Source organism: Anas acuta, chromosome 24 (genome assembly GCF_963932015.1).
Source record: "Anas acuta chromosome 24, bAnaAcu1.1, whole genome shotgun sequence".
Taxonomy (NCBI): domain Eukaryota; kingdom Metazoa; phylum Chordata; class Aves; order Anseriformes; family Anatidae; genus Anas; species Anas acuta.
The window spans coordinates 5,025,609-5,044,883 of NC_089002.1; the positions used below are offsets into that span (position 1 = coordinate 5,025,609).

Sequence of the window (19,275 nt, forward strand, 5' to 3'; positions counted from 1 at the left end):
ATTTTGACAAGCTGTTAAGTATACAACTAACTTAGGTTCGTCATGGAAGTACACACACACAAACCTCATTGTAAAACTTTTATGTTCTGGCAGTCAAATATATATTTTTTTCCCAGCTTTGGGACTACACCTCTACTCCCAAGTGACCCCAATCTCATTGCTGTTTTCAGACACTTGCCTTTTCATTTGTCGGTCCAACTGATGACTTCTGCTCTGTTTGTGAAGTGGGACTTTGCTTTGTGAATAGGATCTGGTACAGCTCCTGTATTTCAGGCAGAGAAACCTGTAGCAGCTGGGCTTCCATCATCAGCTCATCCAGCTCTGTGCTAATGACTATTATGAAAGAGAGAGAAGAAAAGGAATTCTTCCATGTCAGCACTGATGAGAAATGCACAGATAATGAAAATCCTTCTCCGGTAGCACATAAAAAAAAAATTGTGAAAGACTTTTTTTTTTTTTTATCTGCAACTCTACAGATTAACTCTTATCTGTTCCCTCTTCACTGCTCATTTTTAACAGCAGGGTTAAAAAGAGATAAAGGCATCCACAGAAGTTACTGAACAGTACAGTGACTCAGTACCCCTCCACGCTTCCATTTCTTGCTGGTTCTAGGGTAAAACACTGCCATCATTATTGGCAATTTCCCCTTCCTCTGAAAATACAAGAAGTGTAATGATCTCACTACAAAACAAGCGGATGAGATGAACAAACTGAGTGGAATTTGTAAGTGAAGCCAAGAGGGGAAAGGAAGAAAAGCTGAGGAGATGAACCTTGCAACTGATTCCTGCTGTACAGCCACCATCTACTACTACAACGAAGCTTCCAAAATTTGCATCAGGCTTTTGAAATAGACACAGCTAGGGTATGTCAAAATCTCTATTTAATAACTCCTTAATACAGCATGCCAGGAAACTCAAATAAGGCCTGCACAGTTAAACTTGGTAGCCAAAGGACTGCTCTGCTTGATTTTACATTAAACTCAAGTAAATATTTTGTGTAGTCTTTCTATGGATTAAGCTGCACTGACTTGAAAACATGAAGGTAAGGACAGACCAGGGTCCCTATAGCATTATGCATCAAGAGAAAGAACTACAATCAGCTTCTTGCAGTCCTATAATGATGTCACTTCTACCATGTCTGGGTTAGTCCAAAATACACAAAGTCTGAGCTAGGAAGTGTGCAGAGCTGTACTGAACAGCACAGTGCAGCCACAACAGCTAAGGAAGCACTCAGAAGTCTCTGTGGCTGTAACAGCCATGCTGCAAGCAAACGTATGTGGACCTGCATCCTATGGAATAAGTATCCTGTTGTCTCCAGCACTATTTCCCTATGCCTATGTTTTTCCTATCCAGTTCCTACAATTTCAATGGTCTCTTTCTTCCCAAATCCTCTCCCATCCATTTCCGTATCCTGCAACCTGTTTGGCTGGCTTCAGCTCACTTCTGTGCATGTGGGAAGGGGCCAGCTGTCTGCTGATGCCTCTTCTCCTACCACGCCACATCTTCTCATCACACACGTGGGAAATCTGTACCAAGAATTTATCTGTCTGCCAAATGGGACATGAAGTTCCAAAGCTCCTGAGGGGATAGAGAAGCAGACACACTGCTGCTCAATTCTGCGCCTCCCTGCCGAAGCCAACTCCTATTGACCAGGACACTCTCTATTCTCCACCAAACGCATGAAAAAAATAAATAAAACAAAATAAATATCAAAGTGAAGATTACAAACCATGAAGTGGGATGCATTGCTGTCCTGTAGAAAATGGAGAATGTAAATATATGGTTCTGTTATCCCAGTCATGAGGCATGGAGAATGACATAGCTCCAATTGTTTGGGAAACCTAGAAAAAAACAAAACATAACATAATGCATAGATATTTTCAGTACACATTTAATTCTGAAGTGTTAAATAGCTGCAAAAATTTGAATTTGTTTCTCTTGCAATTCCTTAAGGTTTGCATTCCTGCAAAATGTTCCATCTGTTACACCTAAATCCTTCATCCTAAACCTGCAAATAGGCAAGAGCAACTTTATTGTCAGAATTCTTCACTGTGAATTAAAATTTCCACAAGATCAGAATCTAGACCTACTGCAGGAAACAGCACGCTCTGCCCGTGGAGCAGAGACTACACAGTCACTGTAGGAATAAACCAACAAATTGTGGAAGTGAGAGCTTCAGCTCTAAAGTTGTAAATATTATCCTTTCTTTTTTTCGTAATACAGAAGTCATTTCTCACAGAAAGTGATCTGTCATGATCTAATGAGACACCAGGCTGTTCTGAAGAACTTTTCCTTACATCAACACATGCAGAAGACATGCCAATGGTAAGCTAAAAGGTCCATTAGGTGTCATGTTCAGGATGCTCCATGGCAGTTGTTCCCCTAACCTGCCAAGCTACTTCCAAATGTCTCACCTGATGCCTCCCAAACAATCATTACCTCACTGCCCAAGTGTTTGGGCCCCTTTCAAAATCTGGCTCACTCCTTGACTGCTCACAGCTGTTTTTCAAATCAATTTCTCAAACTCAGTTAAATGCTCCACTTTCTTCACTTTGGCCAGTGCCAAAGAAACCCAACTCCAGTGGTTTGCTATGAGCACCTCTGGGGAACAAGTCCTGGACTACCCTGGAGAACCAGGGAAAACAATTGTTATGGGACAAGAGAGCAGTGCTGAGAGCCTTGATTCAAAGAAAATCCTCAAGTCCGTCGAGACTGCGGCTTTGGCTCAGAGCTTGTACTGAGCTGGAGTGGACCTGTGATGTGGTGCCACAGTAAGATAATAAAGCTACGTTAATAGAACTAGCCTGTTTTCTATTTCTGCCCCCAACATCGGTTACATGCCCACAGTGTCGCCCAGCTTTATCAACTATAAAAGTTGGCCTAGTAAAATATATTTTTTATACTCTAAATTACCAGAAAAATTCTCCTGGGAGCCTAAATACAGCTCTGATTTCTAAAGTTAGGCTTGTCTGTTCAAGAAATGTGGTCAACACAGGCAACTTGTTATCGCAGAGTTATGTGAGAAGCAGCCTCAACATCTCCTTGAGCACGCGTGGCATTTTATATCTAAGTGAGCATGAAAACACCAACACAGACCATCTTCAGCAGGGTTCAACTAGCAGAAGTAACATTTCTCAGTAAAAACATGAGAGCAACAGCGCATTTAAACTTCAAGGTATTTTATATTCTTTAGGCTGCACAAGTCTTTTATTTCACTTTTTTTTAATGCATTTATTATCTCAAGAAAGCTAGAAAGCTTAACCCACTTTCCTTGCCCTTTTTTTTCTGAGAGATCTCTTTACTGGAGGCAGCTTCTAATTCCCTCGAGATCACACCTAAAACACTTACTGCAGCTTAACTCGGGGTAGCATTAGCCAAGATTCCCCTTGGGAATTCTAGCATAAGTGATAAGGAGAAGGAGCAGCAGTGGATGAGGACACCCTGCTGAAAACAACCTTATCTGAGTTCTGAGCTTGTTACAAACTGGAAGGTTGAATGCCTCTGCTACTAATTCTCAACATTAAGATTATATTCAAATACTTGTAAGAAAAGAATATAAAGACTAATTGAATACTGAGAGCTCTTCGAAACAATAGCTTCAGCGACTGTCATATTAATGTTAATGGTGTCATATTAAATCAAAGAAGCAGGGAAAAGGAGAAGGAAAAATAGGCCCTTTACGAGTAATTGTTCTTAGGACTCCAGCAGAAAAAGAACACCAAGCTGTTGCTGGAGGATACACACACCCTGGATAACTGTCAAGACAAAAGACTAAGTCCTTATATTTGTAAAGGAACGCACAAACAATCTGTCTCGCCAGTATTTGTGAGCAGATACAACATTCCCAAAAAACAAGAGAGGTGTTTAAGACTGTTCTTGCTGACCACATACCACCCACAGCCAGGAAACCCTGAAGCACTCAGTCTTACCTTATTTGTCTCTGGCAAATGGCCTGCTGTGGCTTGCCATCTGTTGTACAACAATCCTGAGCCAACTTTGTCTTGTATAAGTTTTAGATTCCCTGAATATAACATTTGTTGTGCTCTGTGCTGCCAGTTCACAGTTCTCTCTATCATATACCGTAAGGCATCCCCCTCGGGAAGCCTCACACGGATACGCTGCAAGGAGGCCAGCAACGGCAAGATTTTTTCTAAAGGTGGTTTTTCTGATCGATGACAGTGTGGACAGAGCCATACACGAGGTCCCTGCAAAATGTTGGGCACCGAAACACAGCTGGTGTGGAAGAACCCTCTGCAGAGCTCACACTGAATCATCGGAGCAGCCGGCTCCTTCTGGCACAGACAGACTTTCAGTTCTGCATCCTCTTCATTAGACAGCACCTTCACTTCATTTGCTGCTCGGAGAGACCGCAGCGCTTCCATCTCCTTTAACCGGGCTTCCCCGAGCGTAGCCATCTAAAAGGGAGTTCAGAGAAAGAGATGTAATTTCTTAAGAAACCTTGCTTACTTGAAATGGGGAGACCTCTGCACAATCTTCTGAAAACAGCAGAACAAGCAGAAAGGAGTGAAAGGCAACACTCCTGCACGTGAGGCAAATACAAACATTCAAAGAACTTCCAAGGAACTGCATTTCAAAAAAAAAAAAAAAGTCACATACCGCAGATGCAGTGTCTTTGCTCTCAGAAAGAGCTCTTTCTAAGTCACTCAAGCTCTCTAGCTTAGTGCTTTTCTTCTTCCCACTTGGCACTGGCTCCTTCAGCTTCTTCTGCTTTCTTTTAAGATTCAATATTCCAATATCACACCGGGGACATAATACCTAGTGAACAGGAAAGCAGCATTGTCTGCAACATTTGTAATGCATTCATCTGCCCTTCACACAGCCACATACAACAGGGATTCCTGCATTTTTTTCCATCAAAGATTTGGGAGACTAGGGTGAGGTTATCTGGAAAACAGGGAGAGCTGGAAGGTTAAAAAAAATAAATTTTATACAATGGGCAGACTGCAAACGGATGTTTCACTCAGCCTGCTGGGACATGAGACAGCTGATGCACTGAACAGCTTCCTTCCATGCAATTTAAGCTGGAAGCCCTGAAACACAGCACGGGGCTTCACAAGCTGTATCTCATTCCCCAGTCCTAATGGAGAAAGGAAGGTTGGGATGGAAGAGGGGTTCTGTGTAGGCTATAAAGTGCGGATTGCTCAAGAACCGCAGATGTTGACACACATGCAGAGGGACAGCTGAAGCACCTACAACTTCAGCCTTACCCAGCCAAAAAGCCCTGCAGTCATCACAGCTGTGGTGGACAAATGAGATACAGATCTACACTCCAGCTGCTGCAGCCTGACACACTGAAGTAAGTTCAGTGACACAAATTTGCAGTCTTCCTATACTCCTCTTGGAAATGTTACTGTGGAACAGGATTCTCACACCACCCGCTTATTAAAAAGAATATAGAAAGTAAAGCTAAATCTTAACCATTTTCAAAGTTTAAAATTAACATGAAAAGCATAGATCAAATAAGTAACTTTAGGATAGGTAATATAATCCTAAAACTTAATATTTATTGCTATTTGATGAGTTAATACCACAACTCAGATGTGCTTTTGCTGTAATATGAATGGTGGTCTAATCCAGAGCTGAGATCTCTTACCTCCAGAAGAGAATAAGGGGAATTCTCGCACAGAAATGTGTTAGCTGCACACTCCTTCCACGCCTGAACTTCTGACACCAAGGACTCGAGCCTCAGCAGGTAGTCCAGGTGCACTGGAATAGACCGACCTCTTGTGACGAGTTCCACTAACGTGTCCAGTACCGGCACACGACCTCCAACCTGTCAGATTATAAATGAGGAAATGCTTGATGTACAGAAGACATAGTTAATTTAAATAATTTACTGTGATTCATACTGAAGATAGAGAATTTATTGCTTAGACACTTTCATCACTTTTGTACCCGTTTTTTCAACATTTGAGTTGCTCATACTCTAGCCATTAAGTACACAGACAAAACTAATAGAAGTTAAAAAAAAAAAACACTTAACAAATGACAGTTTAAAAAAAAAAGACTGAACAATATAGCCAAGCCCCCAATCTAACAATCTGCATTCCCAGTAGAAAATCAAATTAATTTCAAAATAGACCCAGAATGCAAATCCAAGCCACTCCTCAGTATGCCAAGAGCAAGGAATAATTTCAAATATCCAATTTACCACTTGAAAGTGACCTCTGTTCATTCACGTGGCAACTGATGCTTAAGGCAACAGAGTTCCAAGGTCAGCAGTAGAGCAGGACCAAGAGGTAATTTCTAAAATAGGCAGTGATTTGGGACTTGAGAACCATTCATCCAGAACAACCCTGACATCTCTAGCAGCCAACCTCAAACAACAGATACCATGAGCTGTCAGCAAGTCACAGTGACCTTAGGCATTTACACAAGACTCAAACTGTGCAAAAATTCTTGGCACATACGAACACATTTTTCCATAGTCAGTAGGCAGAATTTTCAGAGTCTAAAATATGAAATTAACAAATACCAAGAAAAATTACTTCTCAAGGTAACCCCCAAAAGTTAGTGAACTCTGAATACAAACTTTGTTCCTTCAAAAATTTAAAGCCTAAGAATTTTTTTTTAATTAAAAATGCCTTGACTCATTAAAAATCCCAATTCAAGTCAGATTGGCCTGAGAAAATTATTGCCAGGTTAGAGCTCACTTCATGGAAAAAACATGACAACAAATGAAAACTTCAGAAATCATTTGGCCATTTATGTCGAAATGTGACATCACTGCAATCACAGACCAACCCTTTCATCATCTGTACATCAACCCCTTGCACCAGGACTTGTGAGGCCTGAGACGTGAACCACTTCAAAGAGATGGTCCAGCCTACAATTATTCACTTGGGCTTGAATGAGCAGTGTCTGGCTGCACAAACAACAGTGCTAACATGAGAAAGGAAGTGGGCAGTGAGAAGGAAGGAGAGTTAAGCTGCCACTGAACTGTAAATAAGCAAAAGACCTGAAAACACATGAAAGGAAATTGGATCCTCAAAGAAAACCATCTGAAAGGTCAAAAAGGTCTTCAAGTGAGAAGTCCCAGAAGCCAAGTAAAGACTTGTACAGATCTTTCTCTTTAGAGGACACTTTTTTTTTGCTCATTCAAAGACTTATTTCAGAGTGCAAACATGAAAACTGAAATCACGCAAAGCTGGAAGGAGTTTCAAAAATAGAAAGGGATAGAAGAAACAACGAAGGAGGAAGAAGCCAACTAACTTCCATTTCCAAATTCTGGCAGCACTATATTAAATTACAAGTACTTTAATCTATGAAATCAAAAGCTGACCATAAGCAATAGAACAAGAAACAGCTTTGAGACTGAGCACGCTTAATGAGGCCATACCTCTCAACACTACGATATGTGAAATGCCACTACGATACAGCTGCAGAAACAGCAAATTAATTCTACAGGGCCTCAGAAGAGGCAATTGTACCACCAGCATCAGAATTTCTAGAGCATCAGGTCTTGCTGAGATGTCACTTACTACCAATCCCCAAAAAGCTAACAGCTCATTTTACCTACCTGTAAAGATTCCACTTCCTGCAGCCAGTCTTTGGCCTTCTGCACTGCATCTTTCAGTGCAACACCATTTGGGAGATAGGCTGGGATCTCCTCTATTTCTTTCAGTGCTGCTACAAGACTGCTCAGAGACTGCCGTGGTCTAGGTATACAAAACAGCTCAAAATGTAAAATACTGCAATACAGTTCAGGTATACGTCAAATAATGATGTTACACCTGGTACCAGCGATGCTTACTGTACTAACACTGCATAAGTAATACAGGTGTTATTACTGAGGGGAGAGAAAAAACTTAAAACCCTTCCTCTGTGGCAAAAGGAGGACTTGCCCAATGATACTGAAGCACCACAAACACTGCAAGCCATCAGCATGTAAAATCACTCAGTCACACCTACCACCTCTGTCCCTTTCCTTTCAGGATTGGGAAAGTATTTGCCTTTATGCTGTGGACTATATGAAGCCCTTCAGACATAAAGCCAACTATTTCCATCTTAAATATGGAACTACAAAATGCAACAGAAAGATTTAGCTTCTACCTGGCCTTTATCAGATTTCTGGCTTTGTCATCCCAGTGTTCAGATACAGTAAGGAGCTCTTGCAGCTTTGCCATTGCTTTCTCAACCGCTGGGTAGGGAGCCAGTCCAACACCTGAGTCTATAAGACGTCTCATATCATCTAGAGTAAGAGAGTTTTGGTCTGAGGAAGCCAGTTGCACATCCTCGAGCCAGCGTGCCTGTTCCAGACGTATCCGCAGCTCAGCAAGCTGGGGTAAATCAACATCAAAATCAAAGCTGACATCTAACAGCTCCTGGAGCTCTGCAGCACAAGGCATTTCTTCAGAAAGGAGTTTTTGGCTTTGCTGTTGAAAAGCTTCTACACGATCAAGAAGATCCTGAAACATATAATTTCAACATCAAAACAGAAGAAAACGCACTGCCAAATCTCTTAAACATTTAAGTGTAAGCTTAAACATTAAGTGTAAGGTTCCTGGCAAGCATCACATTGCCAAGCATACAACATGCCCAGCAAATTATTTTGACATTTGGAACACTTAGTGCATCTTCAACACATACTATATATCAGCATCTCCTCAGAAATAACGTCTCCACTAGCTGGAGGATCATAATACAAGCAAATTCCACTCAAAACACCTTCAAACTCAGGGACAGGTTTCAAACTCAGAAGAAGCGAAAGGCTCCAAAGGGAAATAAGTGTTCCATCAGTGCTGTTTTCTGGCTTTGTTCTGGGATGAAGAAGAAGGCTGAAGAACGTCAGCATTAAGAAGGATGCCAGATGTCTGTTTGGGTGTCTGGTATTTTTGAAATTCTGTTTTTTAAGGAATTAGGTACCTTCACAGAGTTATGGTGCTATTAACAAATAACTGTAAATAGCACTATATACATGTATTATCTGAATCATACATTCTAGACCTGATAAAGCTTCAGAAACCACTGTCATAAAGCTGGGTTGAACTGGTTATCCAGACTTGTGATCAGATTCAAACAGCTACAAGTTACTGTCTGGTCCCTTAACCCTGTATCTATGGACATTCAAGGGATGGTTCAGGAGTGGGCCACTGTTATCTTCTGGTTCTGAGCCTCAGATAAGCAAAGCGACTCTTCTTTAAGACAGGAACCACATCTGCCTAGAATTTATGTCCATTTCCTTGGATTACCCACTTTAGTGCTTCAAGATTCAATTTTCCAAGTTACCTTCAGTAGTGGTGTCTGACTGAGGACGCAGGGCAGAGCATACAGCTGCCTTACAAACAACCGGAGCTCGTTCACAGTCAGCTGATTTTGAGATTTCCCTCCTCCAGAGCGATACCTGCAAATACACACAATAACATTTGTTCTATGCCACTAAAACCAAATCTAAACTTCTCAAAAATCTGCTTATAATTTCTTGTAAATTGAACTTTACTCATAGGCAATGTAATAATCAAAAGGCACCCAAGCAGCCTAGGGCTTACATACATGGGAAAACTTATGTTGGCAATAGCAGAATAAACTATTGTTGCAAACAATCTTTCATATTAAACAGTATTCTGGAACAACTCCTCAGCCTTGGAAGGGCACTAGTTATTACAGAATAAACTTAGACTTTTTTCCAGAACACAAAGCAATTGTGGGTAAACTATTCAGTTATGTTGCAATAGCTATTGTAGTAAGCTCTCCCCATGCACATACCAAAAGAGAACAAATCCCAATTTTGAATGGGTTTTGTATTCACAGGTTGTGTAGGCACTTCTGAAAAATCCTCTTTAAACTGAAATCATCATTTTCATTTTTATCCGAAAGCCTTGTATCAAATGAGTGGCTGATAAGTGTTACCAAATCAGCTAGTATTAAAAACCTCTCTAAACCCAAGCCAGTATTAACTAGGTCTGAGTATCCTGAGGAGAAAAGGAAATAAATATCTTACAATGCTGGCTCCATTTAATCCACAATATGTCATTTAAATTAAAGAGAAAAACAACTTCCCAGCAGGATATGCCACTGGAATATGAATGCTATAAAATAAAATTAAGTTTACCGCTCTGTGTTAAGAATAGGTATTTCTAAAGGATATGCAAGATAATATTGAAAGATCCAACATCCATATTAGGCTGAAGATGAGGAAATAAAAATGAATTCAAAGCCTCAGGTACAACAAAGCTATTTTAAGGTCTACAGAATTTTACTATTTTTGGCAATCTGTGATTTCTGAGATATCAGCTGGTACATCAATACAGTCACAATAGATTTGGTGCAATCAGGAGATCTGGCCTTGTCCTGTACTGGATCTTCTGACTCCTTTTAACACATTTCAGGCTTGGAAAGTGCTAGCAAGACCAGGCAGACAGACATCCAGTTCACAAGGACTGTATTACCCAAACGCTGCCCTATCTTTAAATTCCTTGAACAAATAACACGTCTAGAAGATTTAACTTAAGTGCTGCCAAAGAAAGAGCAAGTATTTTTCAAGACCTCTAATATAACAGCCCTGCTACATCAGCTCAGGAAGTGAAGGTAATTAATTTTTCTATGAGACGTAGAGTGTAACGAATATGACACATGCGCCACTGACAGTTTTTCAGTTCTCACTGCACGAAGGGACTGTATCATGTTGGGAGTTGCTCTGTCTAGAAATATCACACCATTTTTTTCCCTTTCAGGGAACAACTGAAAGAATTTACTGCCCAGATGCTCAACAGAGGAGAAGAAGAGATAGGAAGCTCAGGATGTTCAACTTATTGCAATGGCAGATAGGTGGGTCTCCCCTGTAAAAGATGACTCAAAAATTAAAGCTTTTTTTTTTCTTCTCAAGTCTTACAGAACACTGGCATCTATGTCTGATGACTCAATTTTGTTGCAAACATGTAATAACATTTACCTGGTTTGTCTTTTGCCATTAAGAAGCTGTTGTGCAACTGAGGCACACTTGTCTGCATCCTGTGTAACTAGTCTGAGGTGTCGCAGGAGGTCATTATCTGGAAACTTTTTCATTTCTGATTCTTCTATCAAAGCCTTAAAACTGACGAGACCTTTTGGGAAAGATATTCAGTTAACATAAGATAGTAAAGATACTAAGATAACTGAGTTTGTGATGGATTTTAAATGGTAAGGCTGAATAATACAACACTTTAAATATATTTCTATTTCAACTTCAGTTAAATTTCATGGGAAAAAGTGATTTATAATCTTCTCACACAAGGACAGCTTAGCATAATTTTTGGCACTATAACAGACGAAGTATTTACTTTAAAACAAAATTATACACAATTTCTTTCATTGTCATATAACGCAAAATTTGCTAATGTTCAAGAATTAAAAACTTAAAAATTAGCCTTTTAAAATTATGTTTTGCAAACAAAAGGTAAGATTCTTACTTCTTTTATTGTTAATTTTTGCCTCCAGAGCTTCATTAACATTGGAAGCCCATTCGTTGTATGATTCTGCACGCATCTTCAGTGCATTCATCATTGGATAGAGCTCCTCCAGAGTGTAGCGGTACCTAGAAGTAACACAGAATTCAAACTCGAGCAAAAACTGGGGAGGAACAGGAGGATGGGAGGGAGAGGCATCAAGATATGCTGGCCCATACAACACAGACACAATCTACTGTGCACTAAGGTTCATATAGGACCCATGACCACACCGTGTTCCACCTAAGACAACTTAAATCATACAATTACTTCAAAAAGCGCACAAGCTACATTCACGTAGGACAAAGATGCAACAAATATCAGGAGAAAAAGAAGTGACAGCAGGAAAGAAAGCTAACAACAAATAAAAGATTACTCTGCAAGGACTGGAAGTAATATAGGGGACAATGACATTGTTGCTATAAATAAAAAAAGCAAACTAATTTATCCAGTAATTTTTGCCCTTATTGAACAAGAGCAGAATGCTGAGAAGAAAATGTCTTTGTGTAAGAGCACAGAAAAGGCACTTTGTTTTGGGGGCACTCTATTTGCAAAGGACTGTGAGAAGCAGAATACTGAGACTAGCACCATTGACAAAACGGCACAGGCACTGGATTGTTAGTCTGCAATATCTACATGTATAATGAATATCTCCAGAACCCAATGTTATTTGCTATCTAAAGCTTACCCCAGTTTATATTTGTAGGTGGGACAGGAACAAAGATCCTCTACATGATACAAGCATACCAGTAATCCAGGTTTACATGGACAATAAACAGCAGACATGAAACAAGTGGTTTTACACTTTAAGCACTGTCGCTCATCATCAGGAAACAACTCAAAAGCCACTCTCTCCGAGTCAGTCACTCCCTGAAAAAGAGCACGTTACATCACTTCAAAGTCTAACAAACAGGTGATTATTCCAAACTAAAACATTAGAGGCTAAGATTATCAAAGGGATAATAAAGTTTAGAAATAAGATATTAAAACCAGGCAGACAAAGATTTTGTTTAATGAAAAATCAGCTATTCTGACAACATTACTAAGAGAATGAACATACTTTAAAGAGAAGTCTGAACGCTATTAAAGGGCAGATGATAAAACAAGGCTCATGATAAATGGTTCTTTTTCTAAGCATTCCTCTGAAAGCAAGTACTACTACTCAGGAAAGTACTATGTAGCTTTAAACCACTGACAACACAGTGAAGTACAAGAATGTATTGTGCACCACTATTTCAATGTTCTTTCATTCATTGTAATATTATTTCCAACAACTCACCAGTTTCTGAACCTTCTCACGCAGCATCTTCTCATCATCAATCATAATAGCCATGTCCTTTTGAACAGTAGATGCTACCACAACATCAAGAAACTCTGCTTTGGAAGCCATTTTACAGATCATCTCATCATGAGAAAACACACAGTAACGGTGTAGCAGGCGATAATGTTCTACACATTGGCGACCCAATGGCAGCTGCATTGAAAAATCATAAAAAAACAACAAAGAATTCTTCGTGAAAATTACATTAAGGTAATGACTTCTTATGTTGCTAACCAAAACTAACCAGATTAGAGGTCAAGACAAATCCTTCCAGCAGCAATACTTATAATTCTGAATGTAAAATAAAAGAGAAGTCAAGACCCCCACTGATTTCTTGTAAACCAGAACTGCTTACAACTCCTTCACAGTAGACACTGTGAATACAAGTTGTTTAGCTAGGCTCAAGGGGAGAACACACCATCTGGAAGAGACCATATCGAGGGGCAACTAAATCATTACATCACAGTATGCCCAGAAAGATAGAAGTTAAAAATCCATGGTGGCTGGGGCACCATGGAGGATGCAAGGCAAGCTGGACTTTTAGTCTCAAACCATACGTCTGTTTTACAGAACACATCAACTGTACTTCAGCATGGGAAATCACTGACTCCACAAACAATTAAAGTCCCTAATTAACCCCAGACAGACTTAAGAATTCATTGAGAGCTGGGCAGGTTACTCATTGCTTTAATTTAAGGCTCTCTGCTGACCCAGGTGATGCTGATGCTAAGGTTACATGCTAGTCCCGTATAAAACTCACAGGAGAGCAAGAGGGAAAAATGAAACCAAACCAAACATTGTAAAAATGCAGTCACTGTGCTGCAGAAAGGTTACTTTCAGTTTCAGTCACTTACTTTTTAGTCTCTTTTTTGTTGTTTGGTTGGTTTTAAATATAGCAACACTTTTAGATAGGTCACAATTACAAATAGCTAAGACCACTTGGGGGAGCGGTGGCAGATCATAAGAGGATTCATGATCTAGATGTGTACTAGAGGTGTACACTAGAGGTGTACATCAGCTAGGAACAATTTTGGAACCGCACACTTTATGAAATACTGTTTTTGGAACATACCCAATCAACAGTGCAGAAGTTCACAGCTTCAGCAAAATTGAAACCCTGATTGAAGCCACTGTGATAAGCTCTTGGAAAAGTGATCACAAACTCTCCAGCACACTGATTGGTTCGATAAACCTACGAGAAAAGACAGACAACCATTAGGTCAAAACTGAACAGAACTGCATGTTGAGAATATAGATTTCCAGTTCCCAGTTACTCCCGTGGTAACCTCATATAGCTTTCAAACCCATGAATTACAACTGGCATTCAGTAACACATAAAACCCCAGAGAGCACAGGGATTTCATTCAGCCATACTCGCACTCTGAGCGATTTTGTATCAGCTGTCTGCCTTTTGCACTTTTAGCTCTGTTGACAGTTACACAGGTGAGACTCTCTTCAACATGTAGCTGAAAGGGAAGAGGAATTTGGAACATACTCAAAAGTTTACACACTGCTGTAAATCTAATACTTCTAGTGATAGACAACCGGCATGAGAGCAGGTGAATCATCTTCCTGCATCTTTAAATTTTGAACTCTATCAAATCATAGCAGACACTGTAAATTGTGCCGCTTTTTCCAGATTTTCCTTTAAGTCCCAAGGTCAGCTAGTCAAAAGCTAATTAAGTTGTAAAGGGACATAATTCCCATGAAAAGTCTAATATGGAATATGATGGAAACTGATGAAAAATGTTTTTAAAATAGCTGAGAATTTAACCAGGAAAAATAAGAGGATGTGGATGATACACAAAGGAAGAACAGGTTTTGGCCACTTGCCAGAAACTCTATGCCCCAAAAAATGGGTCTGATTAAACTGACATACGAAGAGCTCCTGTCATTGTTTCAAAGGTCATGACTACACTTTCCATCTGAGATACAGAAACAGAAATACTCTAAGGTGGATCTCCAGAGAAGAGTTTGCCAAGCAATTCCAAAAGCAATGATTCCATTGCCCATCTGTTCATACTGGCACATTACACTACACAAGGAAGATACAACACACATGGAAACTACCACAACATCTCTGTAATAAAAGTGGTTTCAGTTATCAACTTTGAAGTAGAATTCAGAGCAAATGAAAGAGGGTTGGGTTTGGGGGAGTAGCACAGGAGTCCAACAACATACAGGCACTCCGTGGGCCATCAAAGTATTCGGGTTCATTATGGTGACAAGTTGGTGCAAGAGATCTGGCTGAGATTCAAATAGCTCTGGAGCAAGCTTCTTCATTACATCCTCCAGCTGTTCTGCTGCATAACCTGGGGCTCCATACCACGTTTTAGGCTCCCCCCTGCAAGATTATTAAAAAAAGTTAAATATAAACAATCTTGTAAGACACATTTTCAGTCTCCTGCTTTAAACACACCATGTCAAAAGAAGAGTATATCACCAGGAAGGAATGTAAAGAATATGCACTTTCCTGAACCTTCACTTTTTATGCAGATCCCTCCTTCAAACCTAAGTTTTTAACTGCCTACATTTCTGAGTGCATACTTTAAATATTCAGGGGGTGGGGTGGGAGAGCGACACATGACTAAAGACGTCCTCAGTGAAGTTCTGTTGATTCCAGCACAACTTCAAAATCTAAGCTGTGTACTGTGTAAGCTGTGTACTATGAACACAAATTCCCTGTTGGATCTAACAGCCAAAGCCATTTCTTTCTGTCTTGGTCATAATTGCCATAAAAGCAACACATAATAAGCAGAAATTAAGGTTCCGTATTATGTAACTATAAGAGAAGCAAATACATCAAGGAAAAAAATAAATCCATATCCAGAGTAGGAACAAAGAACCTTTAGCAAGAGTTTAAACCACTGCAAGCCAGTTGAGAAAAATCAAGGTAACACAGACGTTTTCCAACAAATGTTGTTTCAGGTTTACAATGAAGCTGGCTCGCTTCAGGGATGAAAATGCCTCCCAAATGCTTATAAAGAGAGATGTTAGAAAAGGTATTTAGAAATGAAAACAGATGAATCACTTTCACCCAGGACTACTAAAGAGCTGGCAGAATAAAGCCGACACAGTACTTTTTTCCCTTCTTTTCCTCTGATAAATCATAAAACAACTGGGAGAATTCCAGAAGAAGAGAGTAAGAGATGACAACTCAAGAAGCATTTTCTCCATATCTAGGAATTTATTCCTATACTCAAAACAGCACCTCTATCATGGTGAAGAAAACAGCAAGTGGGAGGGACTGTGGAAGTAAAACTATATTAATATCACCAGGAGTGGCATAAGTAGAGTCTTTAAGACACAAGTGACTAAATGATTACATGGCCCAGGACTTGACCATCACCTTGGAACAATTCCATGAGTTCACGAAGAGTAGTCACAGATCCAACTAAGAACTGTCCTGTGTAAACCCAATGCTGGATAGGTGTCAGTGTCAAGTACTGGATGACAAGCAGTTACGAGCTATTCTAAGCCTGCAGCAAGATACTGGGACCGGGGGTTTCTGGACTCAAAGAGAACAGATAGTGGAGAAACATAAAACTCTAATCTATGTGTAAGGTTTCAGTCTTATGAAGGCAGCAAGCTGAGGAATGGATAAAGGTGACAGTTCTTTCTGCACTGCCACCAGAGAGCTCCACATTCCTGCCTTTAGTATTATTGGCATCAATGCTATCAATTCTTCCTCTCATTCATATCATTTATCTATTTGCAAGCATCATCAGAAGCAATTCTTTTTCTTCTTCTTTTATCCATTTCAAGAACTAACACAGGATTTACAGCCACGTAGGAAAACTATTTCCTTCAACCCTGAAGGTCTGCTACTGTAACCTGGTTCACTTGGGACTACCTACTATAATGTACCAGGAACCAAGCTACTTCAGTGCACATGAGAACGCTGAAGAAGGATGTCCCATCCCCAGTACTTTGCAAGAATGAGTCCTGCCTTCTGAAGCCTCTTCAGAGTTTGGAGCATAGTCTCTCCAGTGGCAGGTCATTACAACTTACTTCTTCGGCCAAGAACACTATTAACCCCAACTACACATTGTTCTCAAGTAGGCTAAAAGGAACAACAACAAAAAACAGACATAAGCTTATAAGTTGAAGGGGCATACAGAAGAATATCTGCAAAGGAAAAGGGAAGACATCAAAAGACATTCATGTCAGTGTCTGTGATGTATGCACATGTGTGCACATACACATGCATACACCTATGTGTATGTCTGGCCTTGACTGCAAATACCAGTGTGATTTAGCACAAGTTATCCAGAAAGCACCACCACTCCAGCTCCCCAGCAAGCTCTCCTAGAAGAGATAAAATTTCTATTTGATCCAAAAATCCCATAGCTTTCAGACCGACAGAAGATCCAGACCAAAAAAAAAGTGACAAATGACAATGAAGAACATTTTTACAATGTGCTCTTGATCAGTTACTTAATCTCTTTCAAAAATTGATTTTAATACTGCCAAATACTAAGAAAGAAAGCCATCTAAGTTACTGAGTACTCAGAGCGTGCTACATTAGAAGCTATTTCAAGGAGCAGCAATTGGATAACTGACCAAAAAGACTACCTACTGAATAGTGGCTGGGATGTGGTTTTACCATTTTTATGGAATACATAAAAAAAAAAGGAAAAGAGCTTGACAGGTTTCAGGTAAAGTGACAATTCTGAATAATTCAATCTCTAGAAAAGCTGTTAAAAGGTGAGAAGTTTAAAAAGTTCAACCTATTTAGAATATCAAAGAGATGGCAAAGATATGTCCTGATTACGATTGACAAGTGTTCGCTTGATGAGAGGATTTATGACAAAAATCTAAGAGACAAAAAGTATGCAGGAGCCTAGGACTGTTAGTTGAAGCTACATGGTTTTTAAAAAAACTTGCATGATTTTTAGTTTCACACTGAGCATAATAAAACATCTGATGGAGTATCTGCTGCATCTCTCATGATTTTTTTAAAACTGGGAATGGATGTCTCTTTCCAAAATATGACCTCTTGTTCAAATGCAGGGATCACTGCATCAAATTTAAGCCTGTTATTATAGAATTGTAAGGTTTATTCCAGTCTGAACTCTTTGAATCTGGTTTTAGTCCATTAATTAAAAAAGGAAAGGGTGAATAAAAGGGAGATTACTTCTCAGGCTGAGTTGATCCCTCTCACTCACCAATGCAGATAGTTAATCGAATAGCTCCAATGGTCTTCAATATGCCAACAAAATGAAGAAAAGCACATTCCTACATATAGCCAAGGTAATTTCATTCCACATATGTCTGCAGTGATGTGAGCAAGAACAGACTGCTCCATCACAGGCATGTTGTTTAAATTCCAGCCACTATCAAGGTATTCCTGAAAATTGAACAGAACAGTCACAAGTTTAAACAACATGAAGTGCAAAAAAAGGTGAAGCTGCCAAAAGATCAATAGAAGAAAAGCATCTTTCCAAATTGAAAATTGTAAAAAACAGGTCTATGAATCATAGAACAAAACCTCTGTTGACTTCACTCTTTCTCAAAACATTATCTGACCTACGTTAGACTGAGATTAACTAAATAATAATCCCAAAATTATTTATTCACTTTTAATATAAACTCATGACTTTTTAACATAAAAAAACTGATGTAATTCTCTTCCTCAAATGCTATGCCAGATACATAAAACACTTGGCAGACCAGTTCCATTATGTTGGTTTGAATCAAAGAGACCTATTTAATAAAGAGATGATACAAATATACCGAGTGAACTAATAAAGACCTACCTCTTCTTCTGGTCTCACTTTGAATTTCCCATCTCTAACTGGGAAGCCACTGCCAAACTCCTTTGAAGCAATATCAGCTCCATATTCCACTGTAACATCCTCTTCAATGGTACTAACAAGTCTCCAGAATTCCTTTTCAACCAGCTCAGTGGGGACCATCTAGGTATGAGAAAAAGTATAAATGTACAAGGACTCAGGAATCAGTATATAAAGGGGCCGTGCATAAAATCTAGCTCAGGGAGGAATCTCCATTAACTTAACACATTTCATGTCTTAATTGCTTCAGCAAAACAAACAAACAAAAAAATGCAACAGAAATGGGTTTGCCCCCCCAGACACATTGTTTCTTTGTAGTCTCAGCAACAGACGATGGCTAGAAGAGTAATTTCTTACTTACAGATGCTTTTTCAGAAGTGAAAATAACATGATTTGACATTTCTTCCCATTCAAAACTGGTCTTCCACCCTCCCCCATGAGTTACATAAGCACTAAAAATGAAGTCTACATTATGGCATTAGGGTAAATACATGAACATACATGTACTGGCATGTTAAAATAGTCTGACTTGAATGCATCTGCCATTTCTCCAAAGGTGCGCAGTGTATAGTCTCTTGCTGCTTGTTCAAAACCAAATGCTTCTTGAGGCTTATTACACTCCTGCAATTGAAAAAATAATTACTTTAATGTATTAATAAGACAACCTGCACTCAGATTTTACACAGATGGGTTAGTATTACCCCATTTGGCAGGGG

At 39.6% G+C, this 19,275-nt stretch overlaps 1 protein-coding gene across 1 annotated transcript in view; it reads right to left on the reverse strand.

The window, feature by feature from the left end:
• Positions 1–19,275, reverse strand: part of KDM5B (lysine demethylase 5B) — a 47,165-nt gene that overhangs the window by 1,878 nt on the left and 26,012 nt on the right. Inside the window, exons 9-25 of the mRNA XM_068659725.1 lie at positions 19,061–19,180; positions 18,524–18,682; positions 17,933–18,114; positions 14,946–15,108; positions 13,837–13,956; positions 12,723–12,917; positions 12,132–12,313; positions 11,408–11,532; positions 10,912–11,062; positions 9,249–9,363; positions 8,073–8,428; positions 7,540–7,678; positions 5,614–5,793; positions 4,617–4,775; positions 3,929–4,414; positions 1,729–1,840; positions 179–333 (exon numbers count right to left, since the gene is read on the reverse strand). Coding sequence (XP_068515826.1) covers positions 179–333; positions 1,729–1,840; positions 3,929–4,414; positions 4,617–4,775; positions 5,614–5,793; positions 7,540–7,678; positions 8,073–8,428; positions 9,249–9,363; positions 10,912–11,062; positions 11,408–11,532; positions 12,132–12,313; positions 12,723–12,917; positions 13,837–13,956; positions 14,946–15,108; positions 17,933–18,114; positions 18,524–18,682; positions 19,061–19,180 — 3,099 coding nt within the window. The remainder of the gene's footprint in view (positions 1–178; positions 334–1,728; positions 1,841–3,928; positions 4,415–4,616; positions 4,776–5,613; positions 5,794–7,539; positions 7,679–8,072; positions 8,429–9,248; positions 9,364–10,911; positions 11,063–11,407; positions 11,533–12,131; positions 12,314–12,722; positions 12,918–13,836; positions 13,957–14,945; positions 15,109–17,932; positions 18,115–18,523; positions 18,683–19,060; positions 19,181–19,275) is intronic.